The following is an 18418-nucleotide window of genomic DNA, read 5'->3' as shown; positions in this document are numbered from 1 at the left end:
AAACATCTATAACACAAAGGAAAGGTCACCCATACTTGTAAAAGAAACTTTACTAAAGTTCAAAACAAACATTGAAACTCACACAATAATAGTGGTGGACTTCAACACCCCACTCTTTCCAATAAACAGGTCATTGAAACAGAAACAAAACAAAGACACAGTGAAATTAACAGAAGTTGTGAACCAAATGGATTTAACAGATAACTACAGGACATTTTGCTCTAAAACAAAAGAATATACCTTCTTAGCACCCCAAGGAAGCTTCTCCAATATTGATCATTAATCAAACACAAAACAATTTTCAATAGATACAAGAATATTGAAATGATCCCATGCATTCTGTCAGACCACCTCAGACTAAGGTAGGACTTCAATAACAACAATAACAACTGGCAGTCCACATACCCATGGAAATTAAATAACCCTCTTCTCAATGATGACTTGATCAGGAAAGAAATAAAGCAAAGAATTAAGAATTTTCTAGAATTCAATAAAAATGAAGGCAGAGCATACCTGAACTTACAGGACACAATGAAAGCAGAAAAATTTATAGCACTAAGTGCCTTCATAAAGAAATTATAGAGATCCTATACCAGCAACTTAAAAGCACACCTGAAAGCTCTAGAACAAAAGGAAGCAAACACACCCAAGAGGAGTAGACAGTAGGAAACCGCCAAACTCAGGGCTGAAATCAACCAATTAAAAACAAACAAAATGATTAACAAAAATCAACAAAACCAAGAGCTGATTTTTTGAGGAAATCAACAAGATAGATAAACCCTTAGCCAAACTAACTAAAGGGCACAGAGATAGTATCCAAATCAACAAAATCAGGAATGAAAAGTTAACCATAACAACAGAAATTGAAGAAATTCAAAAAGTTAACCTATGTTCAACAAAACTGGAAACTCTAGATGAAATGGATGATTTTCTAGACAGATACCACATACAAAATTTAAATCAAGATCAGGTAAATTATGTAAACAGTCTAAAAATCCCTAAGGAAATATAAGTAGTCATTAAAACCTCCCAACCCCCCCCAAAAAAAAAAAGCCTAGGGCCAGATAATTTTAGTATAGAATTCTACCAGACTGTGAAAAAGGAGCTAATATCAATATTCCTTAAAGTATTCCACATAATAGAAACAAAGGAAACATTACCTAATTCATTCTATAAAGCCACAGTTACTCTGATACTTAAACCACACAAAAACCCAACATAGAAAGAAAACTTCAGAACAATTTCACTTACGAATATTGATGAAAAAATACTCAATAAAATTCTCAAAAACCAAATCCATGAACACATCAAAACCATCATTCATCACAATCAAGTAGTTTTCATCTGAAGGACACTTTAATATACAAAAATCTATCAACGTTATCCACTATAAAAAAAAAAAAACTCAAAGACAAAAATCACATGATCATCTCATTAGATGCCAAAAATCCATTTGCCAAAATACAATACCACTTCACAATAAAAGTCTTGAAGAGATCATGACACTTACCTAACCATAAAAAAGTAGTATACAGTAAACCAACAACCAACATCAAATTAAGTGGAGAGAAATTGAAGCAATCCCACTAATTCAGGAACAGGACAGGGCTTCTCTCTCTCTCTCTCTCTCTCTCTCTCTCTCCCCAATGTACTACTTGAATTCATGTACAGAGCAATTAGACAACAAAAGGAGGTCAAAGAGATACAAATTGGAAAGGAAGAAATCAAAGTATCACTATTTGTGAATAATATGATAGTATGCATAAGAGAAACTCAAATTTCCACCAGAGAACTCCTACAGCTGAAAAACAGCTTCAGCAAAGTGGCAGATATAAAATTAACTCAAAAAAATCAGTAGGCCTCCTTTATGATGAACTGGCTGAGACAGAAATTAAGGAAACAACGCCCTTCACAATACCCATGAATAATACAAAATATTTTTGTTTAATTCTAACCAAGCAAGTAAAAGATCTGTATGACAAGAATTTAAAGTTCATGAAGAAAGAATTTGAAGAAGACCTCAAAAGATGTTAATATCTTCCATACTCATGGATCAGTAGGATTAACAGAAAATATGGCCATCTTACCAAAAGCAATCTACAGAGTCAAGGCAATTCTCATCAAAATCCCAACACAATTCTTCACAGACATGAAAAGAATAATTCTCAACTTCATATTGAAAAACAACCCAGGATAGTGAAAAGGTTTCTCAAAAATAAAAGAACTTCTGGGGGAAGCACCATCCCTGAACCCAAGCTGAACTACAGATCAATAGTGATAAAAGCTGCATGGTATTGATACAAAGACAAACAGCTCAGTCATTGGAATAGAACTGAAGACACAGAAATAAACCTATACATCTATGAACACTTGATATTTGACAAAGAAGCCAAAACCATAGAGTCAAAAAAAGGAAAGCATCTTCAACAAATGGTGCTAATCTAAATGGAGGTCTGAAGAGTGCAAATTGATCCATATTTATCATCTTGTAAAAATCAACATTTAACCAGATACACTGAATCTGAAGGAAGAGAAAGAGAAAAAGTGTCTCAAACTCATTGGCACAGGGGGAATGGGAAGGGCCAGGATTTCCCAATGGCTCAGCTTCTAAGATCAAGAATAGGACAAATTAGCAACCTACAGATTAGGAAAAAATCTGCACTAGCCCCACATCCAACAGAGGCTATATATATATATATATATATATATATATATATATATATATATATATATAACTCAAGAAGTTAGACTCCAAAAATCAAGTTATCCAATTTAAAAATGATATACAGAGCAAAACAGAATTCTCAACAGAGAAATGGTAGAGAAGCACTTCAAGAAATGTTCAACAACATCCTTATCTAGAAAATGCAAATAAAAACAACTCCTTTTGTACCTTACACCAATCAAAATGGCTAAGATGAAAAACTCAAGTAATAGCACATGTTGGTGAGAATGTAGAGAAAGGAACACTCCCCCAACTGGTGGATTGCAAATAGGTTCAACCACTCTGGAAATCAATCTTGAGGGTCCTTAGAAATTTGGAAATAGTTCTACCTGAAGACCAGCTATACCACTCCTGGGCATATACTCAAAAGATGCTCCACCATACCACAAGGACACGTGTGCCATTATGTTCAGAGCAGCCTTGTTCATAATAACCAGAATCTGAACACAACCCAGATATCCCTCAACTGTAGAACGGATACAGAAAATGTGGTTCATTTATACAAAGGAATACAATTCAGCTATTAAGAACAAGGACATCATGAATTCTGCAGGCAAATGGATGGAACTACAAAATATCATCCTAAGCAAGGTAAAGCAGACCCAAAAGTACATGCATGGTATGCACTCACTAATAAGTAGATATCAGCCAAAAGGTACAGAGTACTCACAATACAACTCACAGAGCAACAATATGAAGTTTAACCAGAAGGAAGGCCCAAATGAGGATACTTCCTACCTAGAAGGTGAAGGAAAATAATTATGGGAGGCAAAGGGAGGGAGGGGGCTTGGTGGGAGAGGAGAGGGAAGAAAGTGGGCAGGATAAGGTATAGGGCTCCTTGAGAAGCCCAGAGGGCCAGGAGAATGAGTGCAATCATGCAGCCATGGGGAAACCTCTAGAAAGTCAAAGACCTGGGATGTGAGAGGTTCCCAGGACTCAAAGGAGATGATCATAGCCAAACTGCCCAATGCTGGGGAGATGGAACCTGAAGAGACCACCTCTAGTAGACAGACAGAGTCTCCAGTAGAAGGATAGCGGCCACCCATCTACCTTCAATTTTTTTGACCCGGAATTTGTTCCCATCTAAAAGAAATGTAAGGAAAAACTGGAGGAGAGAATGAAGGAAAGCCCATCCAGTAACCAGCCCAACTTAGGATCCATCCCATGGGCAGACACCAAATCCTGACACTATTATTGATGCCATGTTGTGCTTTCAGACAGGATCCTAACATGGCTGGTCTCTGAGCTGCTCTTCCAGCAGTTGACTAAGACAGATGCAAATCTGATCTGGAGCCCCTATAGAAGAGTTAGGGGAAGAATTCTCACCAACATGTGCTATTACTAGAGTTTTTCATCTTAGTCATTTTGATTGGTATAAGGTACAAAAGGGGTTGTTTGTATTTGCATTTTCTAGATAAGGATGTTGTTGAACATTTCTTTAAGTACTTCTCTACCATTTCTCTGTTGAGAATTCTCTGTTTTGCTCTGTATCTCTCTCTCTCCTATCCTCCCTCCTTCTCTCCTTCTTCCCCACCTCCTCACCCACCTCTGTGTGTATATTACAGCTCAGCTTAATGATCAGAAATAATGTCACCAGAATTTTGAAAGCATCACTGGCTTTGTAGTGGGAAGAAGAAAATTGGAGAGGACAGCAGTGAACAGAGTGATAACTCCACTCAGAAAACCATTTGTCTAAAAACAGATGATGAACAACAGTACTTTATGGCTTAAAGAGGAGAGTGATGTATCAAAACCGCCAATGGAGAAATTCACAGACAAATAGGCAGACACCCCTAGGTGAGGCATCAAACAGAAAATGTGGAGAATTCTAGGGCTAGGATTATTCTAGGATTTTAGATTATGAACTAGATAAATGATTGTAGCAAGCGAACAAATAAGTATTTAAATCACAGTATAGGGCCTACTGCAAGAGTAATGAAGAAACTCAGAGTAACATCTTAAGAGTAGAAGTCACCACATAGGTAAGTTACCTGCAGTGACAGATTGAGATCAATGGTGACAGGTGATAGATATATTCTAATCCATGCACTCTAAGGAAACAAGTCAACATCCCATGATCTAACACAAGAAAAAAGTGCTTTCAGCTATACCTGACAATCCTCAGGTGCCTACAGAACCAAAACAATCTTCCCAATTGTACCCTAAGATCATTTGTGCCCAAAAGATTGAAGGTACAGCAAACATGCACAGCTGCCTCTTTTTAAGATGACACTAAGGAATTTGATAAAAAAAAGAATTTTTAATTTACAAAGACATACCACAGATTTCTCTATTTCTGAAAATTACAAATTTTCTTATTAAAATTAGCCGTATTGCTATCTAGTGTTTTCACCATTTCTAATTAATTCACATGCTTTTAATTTCTAATATAGAAAGCATTGGCTTACATAATCCACAGAGATACATTGAGAAACCCAATGGCAGAGTAGAAGCACCTTTCCTTCCAAGAAGTTTGTAAATTGACTTAAACAATCATTGAAGCTTTTTAAGGATGTTAGTCATGAGGGAGTTTCAGAAGCACCAACAGACTGATGCAGCAGCTGATACAATTAATCTCCACTCATAGTATTTATGACTAATATACAGAACAAACATTTAAAATATAAACTTGCCCCAGAGAAAAGCATAACCTGATAGTCCATCCAGGCACTGCCCAGGATTTGCAATCTTATCTGTTTGTAATATCTTAAATTTTCATATGCGTGTGACTCTCAAAACTTATACAGCTGGAATATTTGTGGACGTCTGACATTTATGGAGATATGCTTTTGTGAAGAATATGGTGTGAAAGAAGGTAAAGAAGCCTTCTGTAGAGCACCTAAGCACAAGTTTACAGACAGAGAGCAACATCCATCCTTCACTTCCAGGGACATGCTAACTATAGAACAACGCTTAAAAGAAGTGACAGGCACTAATTTGAAGTTCATTCATCAGAAAAGGAAATATCATTCAAATAATGATCCTGAAAGTCACAAATTGCTCTATCAAGACAGTGTCGGCTATGCTTTGCAGCTCATACTAAAGCTCTGAGATTTAGTGTGTTCATAGAATTTTGTTCATCTCAGGCTCATTTTTATCCTTTGCTACAATGAAGTGTGTGACCCGTAGTAGTTGCTCAGCAAATCCAAACCCACATAAAGGGGCTAGAGCCTGTGTTCTGTCTGTTAGCTGACACTGCCTCACAGCCAATGTCACTAATGGCATTACCCAATATCAAACAAAAGAGTGCATTTAGATTTATCCCCTCGAATGTAGCCATTCCCCATCCTTCACCTCAGATGAATAGCTTTCACATGAGCATCTGTATAACACCCTGGGGAAACTATGCTGCATCATCTTGCCATTTCTAGATCCTCATGAAGTGACATATCTACTTTACATTATATGTCTTTAATACTGCTCACATCCTTCCCAATTTGTCATCTCACAGCCTGTTCCATTAATTTATACTCTATTCCTTCATAGCCTGTAAGTCATGTACTTTTTGTGGGAGTGTCTTTTCTTTCTCACTGCATTACATTGCTCCGAAATAACTTTATATTAAAATCAAATTGTTAAATTTCCTGTGATTATAGGATACACACAAGTGCATATATATACATTATGTGCCTATATTATACCTAGAGAAAAACAATTATTAACAACCCATATTGATAATGTCACAAGTATGTTTAATGTATTCTCAAATATATTTTATCAGTGTCTCTAGTATTTATAAAAGTCAAGGCAATGCATTATAGTAAAATTCAAGTTGTATTAGATAAGTGCTTGTGTTCCAACAAGTAGGAAAGAAAAATAATGACAGTAACATTCTTTATTTCTTATTCCAAACTCCTTTTAAAATACCCTTATGATTTGAGTTAGAATCACTGAGGACAGCGGCACTCAGGTTTGCCAGGACACCTGTACCAGTCGTAAGGTGAATGTGTATGTATATGAGTGTACATGTCAAAGTGTATTTATATGGGGTGAGTGTGCAATCACGGGTTGGTTCTCTGGGCACTCATATGTGTGTTTACTACTCCATGTTCTAGGAAAAGATTTTAATAATGCCTAGATCACGAACAATAAAGGAGAAACAATTGGTGCATTGTAGCTAACTGATCTGAAAAGATGGAAGGTTGAATATGATTAAGTAAGTCAATGGGTGGAACTAATCCCGTCTCTACAGAGCAATACTGTCATAAGAGCCATCTTAGAATTTTTAAAGGACAAAACAGATGATTCAATCTCGCTGGAACACTGTGTATCAGCTGAGAGGCTTCCAGATTCAGTGATCATTTCACATATGCCATGTCCTTTCTCGTTGCCTTCCTGACTTGCCCAGGGGCTATATTTCATTAGTGTGTCTAAAAATTACACTGACAGTTCAGCACTCTGAATAATATTGTAAGCCTTATTTAGAAAACATTACTCATCAAGCTGCTACAGGGAAACATCCAAATATCTACCCATGAACCTCATAATTTGGTGTTATGCTGGGTGCAGGTACATGATTTCATATAAATCATTTCCTTATATATCTCTATAGCAATACATAACTTTAAACTGGCAAGCCAATTTACATTACATCTTCATAAATGTATGCAATTCTACTGATAGTAAAGCTGAAAAAATGTAAAAGCATGTCTCTATCTAATTATTATTACATAGTAAAACACCAAAGAAGAGTTAAAACATGGATTGGATATAAGAGAGAGGACAACATTCACAAATTGAAAGGGATATCACAAGGAAGAAGATGAGATATTTAGCTTGTGTCATGAGCATTTAACTAAGGGCCAGCATCCAGAAGCAGAGCTTAGGGGTACAGCAAGGTGAAACAAAATGTAGGCCATATTCAACACTAGCTAGAGAGACGACACCATCCTCTAGAGTTTAAGGTCACCTGTGAGAACCTTCAGTGAGGCATAGTTTTTCCCATGGCAGGGTCTGCCTTTGTCAAATAGAGGTTTGCTCTCAACTCTAACTCAGAGACAACTGGGAGAGAAGGCATCCAGGAGAAGGTGGGAAACTCTGAAGTGGATACAGACATAAGAACTTTGTACCAGTTTACATATTCCCTGGTCATTTTCTCTCTCTTTGAACTTTTGTTTTTTTAATTTCTTGTCATCATTAAACTGCAAGCATATTATCATTGTACACTGGTATAAATGTGTTTTTGTCTGTACACTGGCGGACGTCTTCCTTTCAAAACAACTGCTATATGTGCACACTAAGATAGATACCAAATAAAATAGTTGTTAACCTATCTCCCTAATAAAGACTGCTTAGATCCAGCCTGTTAGAGGAAAAGGAAGCAATAAATTTGACTCTAACTTACCGCACGTTTTAATTGCACAATACTCCCAAGGGGTGTCAGGGTCAAGAGTGTAGCACCATGGCCTCGGCTTGCCATCAGGATTGCGGCAATAATTATCATCAAAGCCCTTGTCGGGATATCTGCAAACCACACCAAGAAAAGTGTCACGTAAATCTGCCTGGAAACACCGCACGACCCTCAAGTCACAGAATAGTTTTCCATTTAGCTTGGATGCTAGAGTTAGAAAAAGAACAAGTTTCCATCCTTTACCATTTTAGGGCCTGCCAGTCCCTAACTGCCCAATTTAACTGACACATTCCATAGATGATACAGTAGGGTCCTCTTTGTTCTTATGTTAGGTCCATGTTAGTAGACCTGTCTACCAGTTAGGATCGCCAACTGCATCTCTTTTTTCACAGAGTGCAATTAAAGACAAATTCCATAAACATGACCTTGTGTAGAATGCTCATTAAAAGAGCAGGTTCTTTTCTAGGGCAGGCTTAGACTTCAAACTGAATAGCTCTGCTACTAATGACAGCTCAGTGTTGGAAATGGAGCCTCGCTAGGTCATGCCCTCACCTCCACCAGAGCAGAGACAAACTCCATCACACCACTTTCTCCACATCTCACCTCCCATTAAATTCGCAGCGTCCTGAACTGGTGATTGGAATTTAATTGCTACCATATCCTTTCTGTTCTTACTTAAAAGGAGTGACATGCATTCTTGAAAAAGAGTTTAAATTCTATTTACAAAAACAAAAAAAAGAAATAAACAAACAAAATGAGAAAATATTTAAAAACCAATTTATACCAATTTCCAAAGGAAGATGGAAATAGACTACTCTATTTTCATCTTAATTTTTTATTATAAAATTAATTCCATTTTTCTTCTTCTAATTCATAAATTTCACATGAAATAAATGTTTCTGTTAGCAATTTTAAAATATATGAAGTTAAAGCAGACAGCAGATTGTTTGTATTATCATTCTTTTTGTGGGCATGAACTAGGTTAAGGTATTAGACATGGTATCTGGAAGACGCCAGATGGGACTTGGTTGTATTTAGTAATATACTATCTGCTGAAAGGCTTGGCCGATCACTATAGCCATCACTTTATTAGCCACATTAGGCTGGTTTTGTTTTGTTTTGTTTTGTTTTGTTTTGTTTTGTTTTGTTTTGTTTTGTTTTGTTTTGTTTTGTTTTTGTCTGTTTATTGCTATGGGAAACAAGAGGAGTCTTCTGCTACTGCTTCTGATCTGCACCTCACTGTCAGTTTTGCTCAAAATCTTCTTGACTTCAGCAACTCAATTAAAAGTGAAGCTACAGTGCTCAAATATCTGCTCATAAATCCTATCAGCCCAAGATAATTGTCTGCAAACCCAAAACCTCCAGCAGGCGTGGCGGAAGCCAGAATACTAAGGCTAATTCCACATTATCTGTCTGTGTCCCAAAAGGAAAGCACAGAAAGGGATTTTCCATGGTTCTTTGTTACAGAATGAACAGCAGTTGGTGAAGAAAGAGATCTATGGGAGCAAGATCTGGTGAGATGTTACCTTTCTGGCAAGAACTTGTGCCGGTGTGGTGTCTGCTGGTCCCAGCGCTGACAAGTCTTGCCTGATTCTGTGTGATCCATGGGACCTCTGTAGCTTTCACCATTGCAGGTCATGCATTCAACTAATAAAATTAAAATATGCTATGTTAATTGTTTCTGGTAGCAAAAGCAAGACCACTGTTCTGTTTAAAGGACAATAAATTAGTTCATTATTTTAAAGATCATACAGCCGTATATACCATTCTAATTTTAAATTGGGATCTTATACCCATAAATAGCAGTATAAAGTAATACCTATGGAATATATCATGTAATATAAATATGTTTAAGTTAGTGCCATACAGATTTAGCATAAGGACAGAATGTTACCTAATTTCCGATAATTATTTAAAATACATCAAAATTGGACATATAAGATAGACAATTACAGAATGTTCCCTCATGAACTACTGTGCAAGATCTCAATGTCTATATCATGAATAGAATAGTACTTTTCTGTCAACTTGCCATGTGAACACATACAAGATCTTATGACTTCAACTGAGTATATATTATATTATAACAGTCCATTAAGAATTGATATACTTAAGAGACCAGACAATTGGTCTGCTACAACTTAAACTTATATACATAATTACATCTCCATTCTGTTAGTAAATGTTCATGCTGAGTAGGTGGGCAAGCTAACATTCTTACCTACCTTAGGAGAGAAGATGACCTGCTACTGAACTCCGCGCACCCACTCTTTTAAAAATGTATAAGCTGATCTAATTATGCAGGATCATACTGATGATTCTGTGGGTTAATTAATTGTTCACCTCTGGCTGGTCTCAAGTCACACTGAGAACAGAGTCACATCAACTAGCTGCAAATGAGATTTCTCAAACAGAAGGTTGATTTGTAGCACAGCAAGCATCCTGCGGAATAAATCACTGCTTGGCTCGCCTACGAATCCGGCCAACTTCCCCACACACATCATTTGTATCTCGTGAGCACTGATCATCTAACTTTCTCTGAAGTGAGGAAAGATATTAATGTTATAATTAATTAATCCACTGAATTCTTGCCTACTAAATATTGGGAATGTTTTGATATGTGACTCGAGAATGATGTTTTCTTTTGAAATGTTTACTTTTATAATGTCACAGGACATTAACTATTCACTGTCCGGAATATATGATTTCTACATTGGATTGGTTCATCTACTTTCTTCTCATATAGGATAGTTTCTGAAGTAAGACAAGGGACCAGTTCAGTTCCTTTCATGTGATATGAAGATTGCCCAGGATACAATCAGGAAGCGTCTGCACTGTAAACGAGGGTGTTGTGAGAGCTGAAGGAGGATGTTCAGGCTAACCATGCTGTTTCCACACTGAAGGGCTCCATATAGGCTATGCCTCACCACAGTGTAGTTTTCTATATGAATGGAATAAATTTATTTAGTGATCCCCATTTATTTAAGGGGAAGTGAGGTTTGATGTTTTCAATGAAAATGGTGCAGCATTCATTATTGTTGTTTGCTCCTTTGTATTTAGTTAAAAAAAAAAGTAGATTACCTAAGTTTAGTTTCACATAATACATAAGCCTCCCAAATGTCCAAATTCCATTGTAATGTACTACTCATAACTGGTTTCTGCAGTTTGTAATAATATGTCTGCTAATAAAATTGAATATAATTATTTTCTGGGAAGCATTTCTGTGGGAATTATTATAAAATATTTTCAGACTTAGATTTTTAATAGCATTAGGAAAAAATTACTACATAGATGAAATTAATGACCATATAACATGACTACTTTCCAGAGTGAATGTGGTAGATCAATGTGCTTCCATATTTAATGTGCATTAAAATCACCTTTAAAGGTCAAATCCTTGTTAAGCAGGTTTGGGCTAGGTTATTAGTGATAAGGTCTCAGAAGATACTGATGCTGTTGACTCGGGGCAGCACCTTGTGATCTATTCGAAACTTCTAAGTATATGAAGTAATAGTTTTTAGGAAAGTAGATTTTCTTAGGCATTAAAATCTAGGTAAAAATTGATATAGTACACAGGATACAGGAACAATTTGAAAGAAAATAATGTTATGTTTTAGAAGGCAAGCCCATTGTTGGTGGTAAAGAAAATGAACACGTCTTCTGAGAGGCCTAAGTCCCTCTTTTAAAAAATACAAAACAAAATTTTATCATGGGATTTTACTTAATTTCAAATGTATAAGGCTATTTGATAATTACTAACTCATTCATGATGGGGTAATCTTTTAACTTGCTGCTTCATAATTAATAAATTTAACTGAATAACAGAGACAGCCAACTCATCATATTGTCCAAGCAATGGATTTTGAGTTCTTTCTCCTAATTCTATTCACATCATATGTATATTGTTTTTATTCTTTGTAACATCCCTATTGCTCATGGGTGTATTGACAATGCTGCTTATTTTGAATTCCCTTCATTAAAATACATACAAATCCTGCCTCATTTTAGATCAAATTTAAAACTCTACCGTTCAACTCTTGTTGCCTGGAATGTGATTAGCCCATGGGGCAGTTATCTATTCATTTCTCCTAAAGGTTTATTCTCCTGTTCTCAGAACTCTGTGCTTATCTGCAACTTTTAGTGACAGGGTGACCAAGAGTATCACATGTCTTTCACACTAATGAACAATGTTTTCCTCTACAAGATGTATCATGACCTCAAATTATTAAGACTTTTAAGGAAATACATTCTATTAAGGATAACTAAAAATGGGAGTGTTTTAAAACACTTCTTTCTAGAAATTTTTTTAAACATTACCTCTGAGAATAAATGTCAATGTATTTCATAAAAAAGGAGTGTTGAAATCACAACCCATTAAGAACTGTGAAGGTAATGTAGGAGTTGGGCTGTATAGTTTTTAAAAGCTGCCTGCCCTCAGAAATACTTTCTCGCGCCAAACAAAACCAATAAATAAACTTGCCAAAGATTCTCAGTCTCAGAAAATCATGATTGTAGAGATTTCCCTGAAAGTAAGGGTTTATTTTCTTCATGTGTAATTTTGAGTCAAATATGAATTACAGACTTAGTCATACAAAACAGACTTATTCATAATGTTATCACAAATAAGTTTATTATTTTTAAAAGAAAAGAAAACAATGAAGGTGTTGGAGGGAACAGAATATGACATGGAGTGGAGAGTAAGAATTTACAGAGACAAACTATCTGTAGCACATGAGGTCAAGGATTTAACTTAACCAATGACAAACATAATCAGCTTCTCCATAATTAGCTAACAATGCCTTTACTTGTTAAGGGATAAATAGAAACATGATATGAAATGGATATTCATGGAAGATATAGAAAATACTTGATTAATAAACAGGTATGATATCCTATTGTAAAAATGGACAGGGTTCCAGAAGCCTCTTCCCCAAGTACTTCAACACCCTAATAAATCTGAAAATAATTTAATCTGTGTTTCATTTGAATTTGTGAGATCATAGGAGTTTCCACAGAACTGAAAAACCCAGCATAATCCACCGCCAAATAACTGAGAAAAATAAAACTGTATACAATGCCAAAATGGTCACTCTAGCAGCTTGCTGGTTTTTTTTTTTTTTTCAGTGTTCCAGTGCAAAAGCAAATATAAAACTCTTTCACACTGAAAACAATGTGCAAGAGGTGAGAACGTGGCTCAGGTGCTGGCTTTCCAGGCACTTTGGGATCCAAGCCTTAATCTCCTCAGATATCGTTTTGAATGGTACTGTATTTCAATCATGTCTCACCCTTGGTTGCAGTCACATTTCACCAAAATCACAGGGAAATGCTGAGTTCAATGAGCCCTGACATATTGTCTCTTGAATCTATACAGCCTGGGCTGTGACACATCAGAGCTGATTTAATCCCATTTCTTCAGAGGCAGATGCTGTATAAGCAGCACCAAAATGACTTATTTTATCTAGGTCAGTGGTTCCTCATGTTGTGGGAATCCTTGACCGTAAAATTATTAAAGTTTATATCTGTAATTTTCTACAGTTACGAAATGCGATGTAAATATATGATATGCAAGATATCTTATACGTGACCCCAAAAGGTTGGCCTAGACTCCAGGTCCTCCCTGGCGGTCTATGGGGGCAGAATGAGAGGTAGGCTTGCTTAAGGTACAGGCCCATAGTTCCTTTCCCAGAAACATGACCCCAGCTGCAAGTGACATTCACATTGGTGACTGGCTCTATAATCTTACATGAATCTGCCGACCACAGATTTGTGACACAATGTGAGAGAACACGCCAAAACTAGCCATACTTGCACTTGAATGAACAGCGTAGTCATTGTAACTGATTCACAGTTGTTAGCCTTTAATACACGTTACAGTTCTACACGTCGGGGTAGCACCCCATGTGATATTCAGGTTCATTTACCTTCTGAACACTGAGGAATGTCACAGACTTCGTAGCGTACCTCTGGATTGCTTGTGAAACACCAGGGTCCCCCTTCTTCCCCTCGAGGATTTCGACAGTAGTTTTCCTGTAGGTCTTTACCGCGATAGCTCGAAGGCAAAAAGCTAGTTTTAAAATGATAATCATCACAGTATAAGAGCATGCAACGTTAGTGTTGACCTAGTAATTATACTAGCTGCTTTTTCCCAAAAGTAGAGAAACTCTTCTATCTCATGTAGTTGTACTTCGATTATCCAATATTCTTAAAATACTTGAATTTTATTCTAATTTACCCAGCCCTTAATTTAAGCCCTCCAAAGCATTAGCTCACTGATTACTTCTATATCCCAAGTCAAATTAATAATTACTAGCCTCTGAATTTCCTCAATACCAAATATTCTGAAATACAATTGTGTTTTATAAAGTACTAGTTCAACAATCCAATCACAACCAACACATGCTCAGACAAGGCTACCTAGGAAACACTGAGCCATCTCTGCAGTTGGCTCGCCACATCACCCTTACACTGATGATCCAGGGTCACATTTAATGCTTGTATACTCTGCTCCTCATGAGGAACTCTCTGTGTCTGTCTCTGTCTGTCTGTCTGTCTGTCTGTCTGTCTGTCTCTCTCTCTCTCTCTCTCTCTCTCTCTCTCTCTCTCTCTCTCTCTCTGTGTGTGTGTGTGTGTGTGTGTGTGTTTCTTTCTCTCTCCCCTCAAACACACACATAAATATTCACAACTGAGAAAAAGATTATGATATAGAATGCATAAAGGACCCAGGAACAAAATAAGCCTAAAAACCACTCTCAGTTCTTTCCCATTATGACTTGTGAGACCACAGCACATACTTTAACTGCCCCAAAGCCTTAGCTCACTAGGAAAACCCTGAGCTTGTAACAACTTAGACTTCATATGGTTGTTTTGAAAAGGACTAGGAGATGATGAGTAGGTGTCACTTGACAAATGCCAACCATATTAACTATAATCAAGCACACTCTACCCATTGCTATTATCATAACAAAGAAACAAATGGCTTGTTTTCTTTAAAAATTTTTGATGATGGCTGAGATCAAGATTTGGTGTTCTCAATTTTAACACACAAGTGTATGTCATTGGGTGTATTGAGATCAACTTAATAAATACACCTAAAATATCTGAAAATCTATATAACTCTGTGACACAGAAGTATCCTACAGCAAGAGAAAAGGTGAAAGAACGTCTTTTATTTATTTTATTTTTTTTTTTTTGCAATATTGGATGCTATATTTCTCTGCTACAAAAACATCAGGGAGGAGCATTCCGAAATAGGCAATACAGGTAAAACTTTTGAACCCAATCATATATTAAGTAGTTAATTGGGTTTTTGCTAAAAGTTGTTTTTACTTTTATTAGCCTCAGAATTCTACATGAATCCAAAGATAAAAGATCTCTCAGTAAAGATGTTTCAAATGTGTTTTCTTTCCTGTGACATTCTATTTAGGAAATGGATATGCTAACTATCCTGAACTGGTCATATGTGTGGATCAAAATATCGCATGCTACACTTAAAGTTATGATATATTAATCAAAAAGGAAAATAAGAAGAAAATCTTTTTTTAAAAATAGAGATGCTAAACCACAGAAGGAATACTGAAATCATAGTCCAAGCAACATTTTGCAAGGGAAAGCTATTGTCAGAGCACTAAGGAACTTTCTGACTTTTTCAACAAATAAATCAGTGATCAAAATTAAATAGTCAATTCTACAATATTACTAAACATGTGCAAGGAACCACACTAGCATTGTAAGAATTAAGCAACTGTAAAGTATATCTCAATAAAGTTTTTTATACCCTTGCTTCATCAGCATTTTAAATAGAAGACATAGAAATAAAGCATTAGGTCATGTGGTCACGGGGTGTATTGAGATCAACCTAATATATACACCTAAAATATCTGAAAATCTAATATAACTCTGTGACACAGAAGTATCCTAGCGCAAGACAAAAGGTGAAAGAGTCTTTCACCTTAGGTCGTGTGACTGACAGAAGCTAGGATGATAATTTTGAGAGGTGTAAGAAGAATCAATTTTTAAAAGATAAGCCATTTTTCTTTTTTTTACCATAGCACATCATTTAGAATTTTGTGTATATATCTTGTGTTTGTATTATTGCCTAAAATATATTTTACTTCATTTTTTGGCACTTTCCCAAATGTTATAATAAATTTGTAACAGGACACTTCTCTAGCAGAAATGAATCTGTCATTTGCTTTGTATATTTGATGAAGTAACTCATCAGTCAAAGTTATTTAAGAAAATTCTCTTGTAACTATCTATTCAGAGAAAGTAGTCGTAATCATTGTCTCATATGGATACATCACCTGGCTGATGTGAGAATGAATTTCCCCAGACAGCTATTTATTAAAATTATTTTACTTATGACACTAGTGATTCCAGAGACTGAGGCCACATGCAGTGGGCCTGCACAATTTTGTACCAGGATCTCCACATATACATATTTCCAATTTAGTGTTTTATGGGATTCCCAAATGTGCAAATACGTAGATCCCTGATTTGTGTGCCTTCTGTTGGGCTCTGTTCCTTCTGTTTGTTTTCCCTGTCCAACTCCGATGTGATAATTTTTGTTTTACTTTATTATATTTTATTTTGTTATTTTTATTATTATCTCATAGAAGCCTGTTTGTTTTCCAATGAGAGACAGGGTGTGGAACTGGATGGAGGAAGAAGAGGAGGAACTGAGAGGAGGGGGAAAGCTTAATCAGAATATAATGTGTGAGAATAAGCATCTCTTTTCAATAAAAGGAAAAAAACTTTCAAACCATAAAATGAAATTGTCCAGTAAAATAAAAATAAAATAGTGACTAAGATCATGTTTAATATATCCTTATTCGCTATCTAGAGTTTTAAAGGACTATTGTTCCAGAGAGAGTGAGAGATGGAGGTAGGATTTACATGTGAGACTTAGAGTAGAAAAAAAATATGTTGTGAAAAAGCAATGCCATAGTTTTTTTGTTCCTCTTTTTGTTTTGTTTTGTTTTGTTTTGTTTTAAAAATATATAGGTAGGAAGAATCAGAGAATAAAAACAGAAATTTAAACCAAAGATAACCAAAAAAAGAAAAATAAATAAATTCTCACTGAAGGTGAAATCAGAAAATGAAGAGAAGAGATATGATTGCTTTTCTAATTATGAATCAATTCACATCAAATTCTTCCTTCGGAAAAAGAGGCTAAACAGCTTCTCGTCTCATTATGTGGTGTTTTTTACCTTTTCCTCAAACCAGCTGCCTTTCTTTTACATGCAAGGTGTTCAGTCTGATTATCTTCAATATCCCATGTTCAGCCAGGGCAAGAAGCCTCGCTCACTCTTCCACTTGGTGCTCATTAGACAAATGTTTTGAGAATGTGTTACGCAAAGGGTTTGTGCAAGGCTGTGGGGCCTGTACTGAGCTGTTATTCACACAGATGCTATTTTTATCTCTGTCCTTGCTGTTAGCAAACTTTAAGAGAGATAAGTGAAAAAAAATACTTAAAACTGGGTTATATCCAAATATATTCTAAACCATAAACTAGATCTTCTGGGTGTTCCCCCTCCTTTTTTCTCTATTTTAATATAAACTGTATTTGTAGGAAACTTGATCTATTCTATCATCTGCTTCACTAATGAATGCTAGGAGGCCAGTGAAGGGTATAGATGCAGGTATCGGGTCACCTGATTTTTCTGTTAAGCTTTATACTAATTTCAACATCTATCATCATCTTTCCATTAAGCCATTTATAAAATATTTCTATTTAGACAGTCAACAATAAATCACTCTGCTAGACAAAAACATGTTTCTTTTTCCATTGCCCATAAAATTAATCTTTAGTTAGCACCTAATTTAAAAGTTAAACTGTTATGAAGCTATTCTAATATAACTGCTAATTGATGAAAATTAAATATTGCTCTCATTAAATAAAAACGTATTTAAATAACATACAAGATATTCTCCACTGTATACTTCTAAATTACAAGAAAATGTTCCTTGGCAAAATACCTGATTGGATAGGAAAGCTAGTTCCCAGGGAGATTTATTTCACATTTACTAATAATCTGGTAGTGAATTTGGATTGAAATGAAACCTGTACTAGGGAGTCCAGCACACTCTCCTGCTGTAAGGGAGGATTCATTTTGGTGGCATTCCTTTGTTTATGAAAATTTAGGTCTACCTATGAAACCAGTGGGTTTTCTTCAGTATGCAAACCCCGAGGGAAAACAAAACTAGTTGTATTATTTGCTTTCTAAGCTAGATATAATTCCATGTTTCATTTTGGTAGTATTCCTTTGTTTTTGAAAATTTAGGTCTACCTATGAAACCAGTGGGTTTTCTTCAGTATGCACATCCCTAAGGGAGAACAAAAC

General features: G+C 35.9%; 1 protein-coding gene across 5 annotated transcripts in view; it reads right to left on the bottom strand.

Moving 5' to 3' along the window:
- Hgf (hepatocyte growth factor) overlaps positions 1–18418 on the bottom strand; it is a 65945-nt gene that overhangs the window by 32809 nt on the left and 14718 nt on the right. For 3 of the 5 annotated variants that reach the window (NM_001289458.1, NM_001289459.1, NM_010427.5), the window contains exons 6-8: positions 13997–14139; positions 9602–9722; positions 8070–8188 (exon numbers count right to left, since the gene is read on the bottom strand). In NM_001289458.1, coding sequence (NP_001276387.1) covers positions 8070–8188; positions 9602–9722; positions 13997–14139 — 383 coding nt within the window. Of the gene's footprint in view, positions 1–8069; positions 8189–9601; positions 9723–12686; positions 14140–18418 lie in introns of those variants that run through there. The other 2 variants (NM_001289461.1, NM_001289460.2) reach the window with 2 other exon arrangements.

This window comes from Mus musculus, chromosome 5 (genome assembly GCF_000001635.26).
Source record: "Mus musculus strain C57BL/6J chromosome 5, GRCm38.p6 C57BL/6J".
Lineage (NCBI taxonomy): Eukaryota > Metazoa > Chordata > Mammalia > Rodentia > Muridae > Mus > Mus musculus.
The sequence above is the reverse complement of the archived record's forward strand: the minus strand, read 5'-3'. Positions and strand labels throughout refer to the sequence as shown.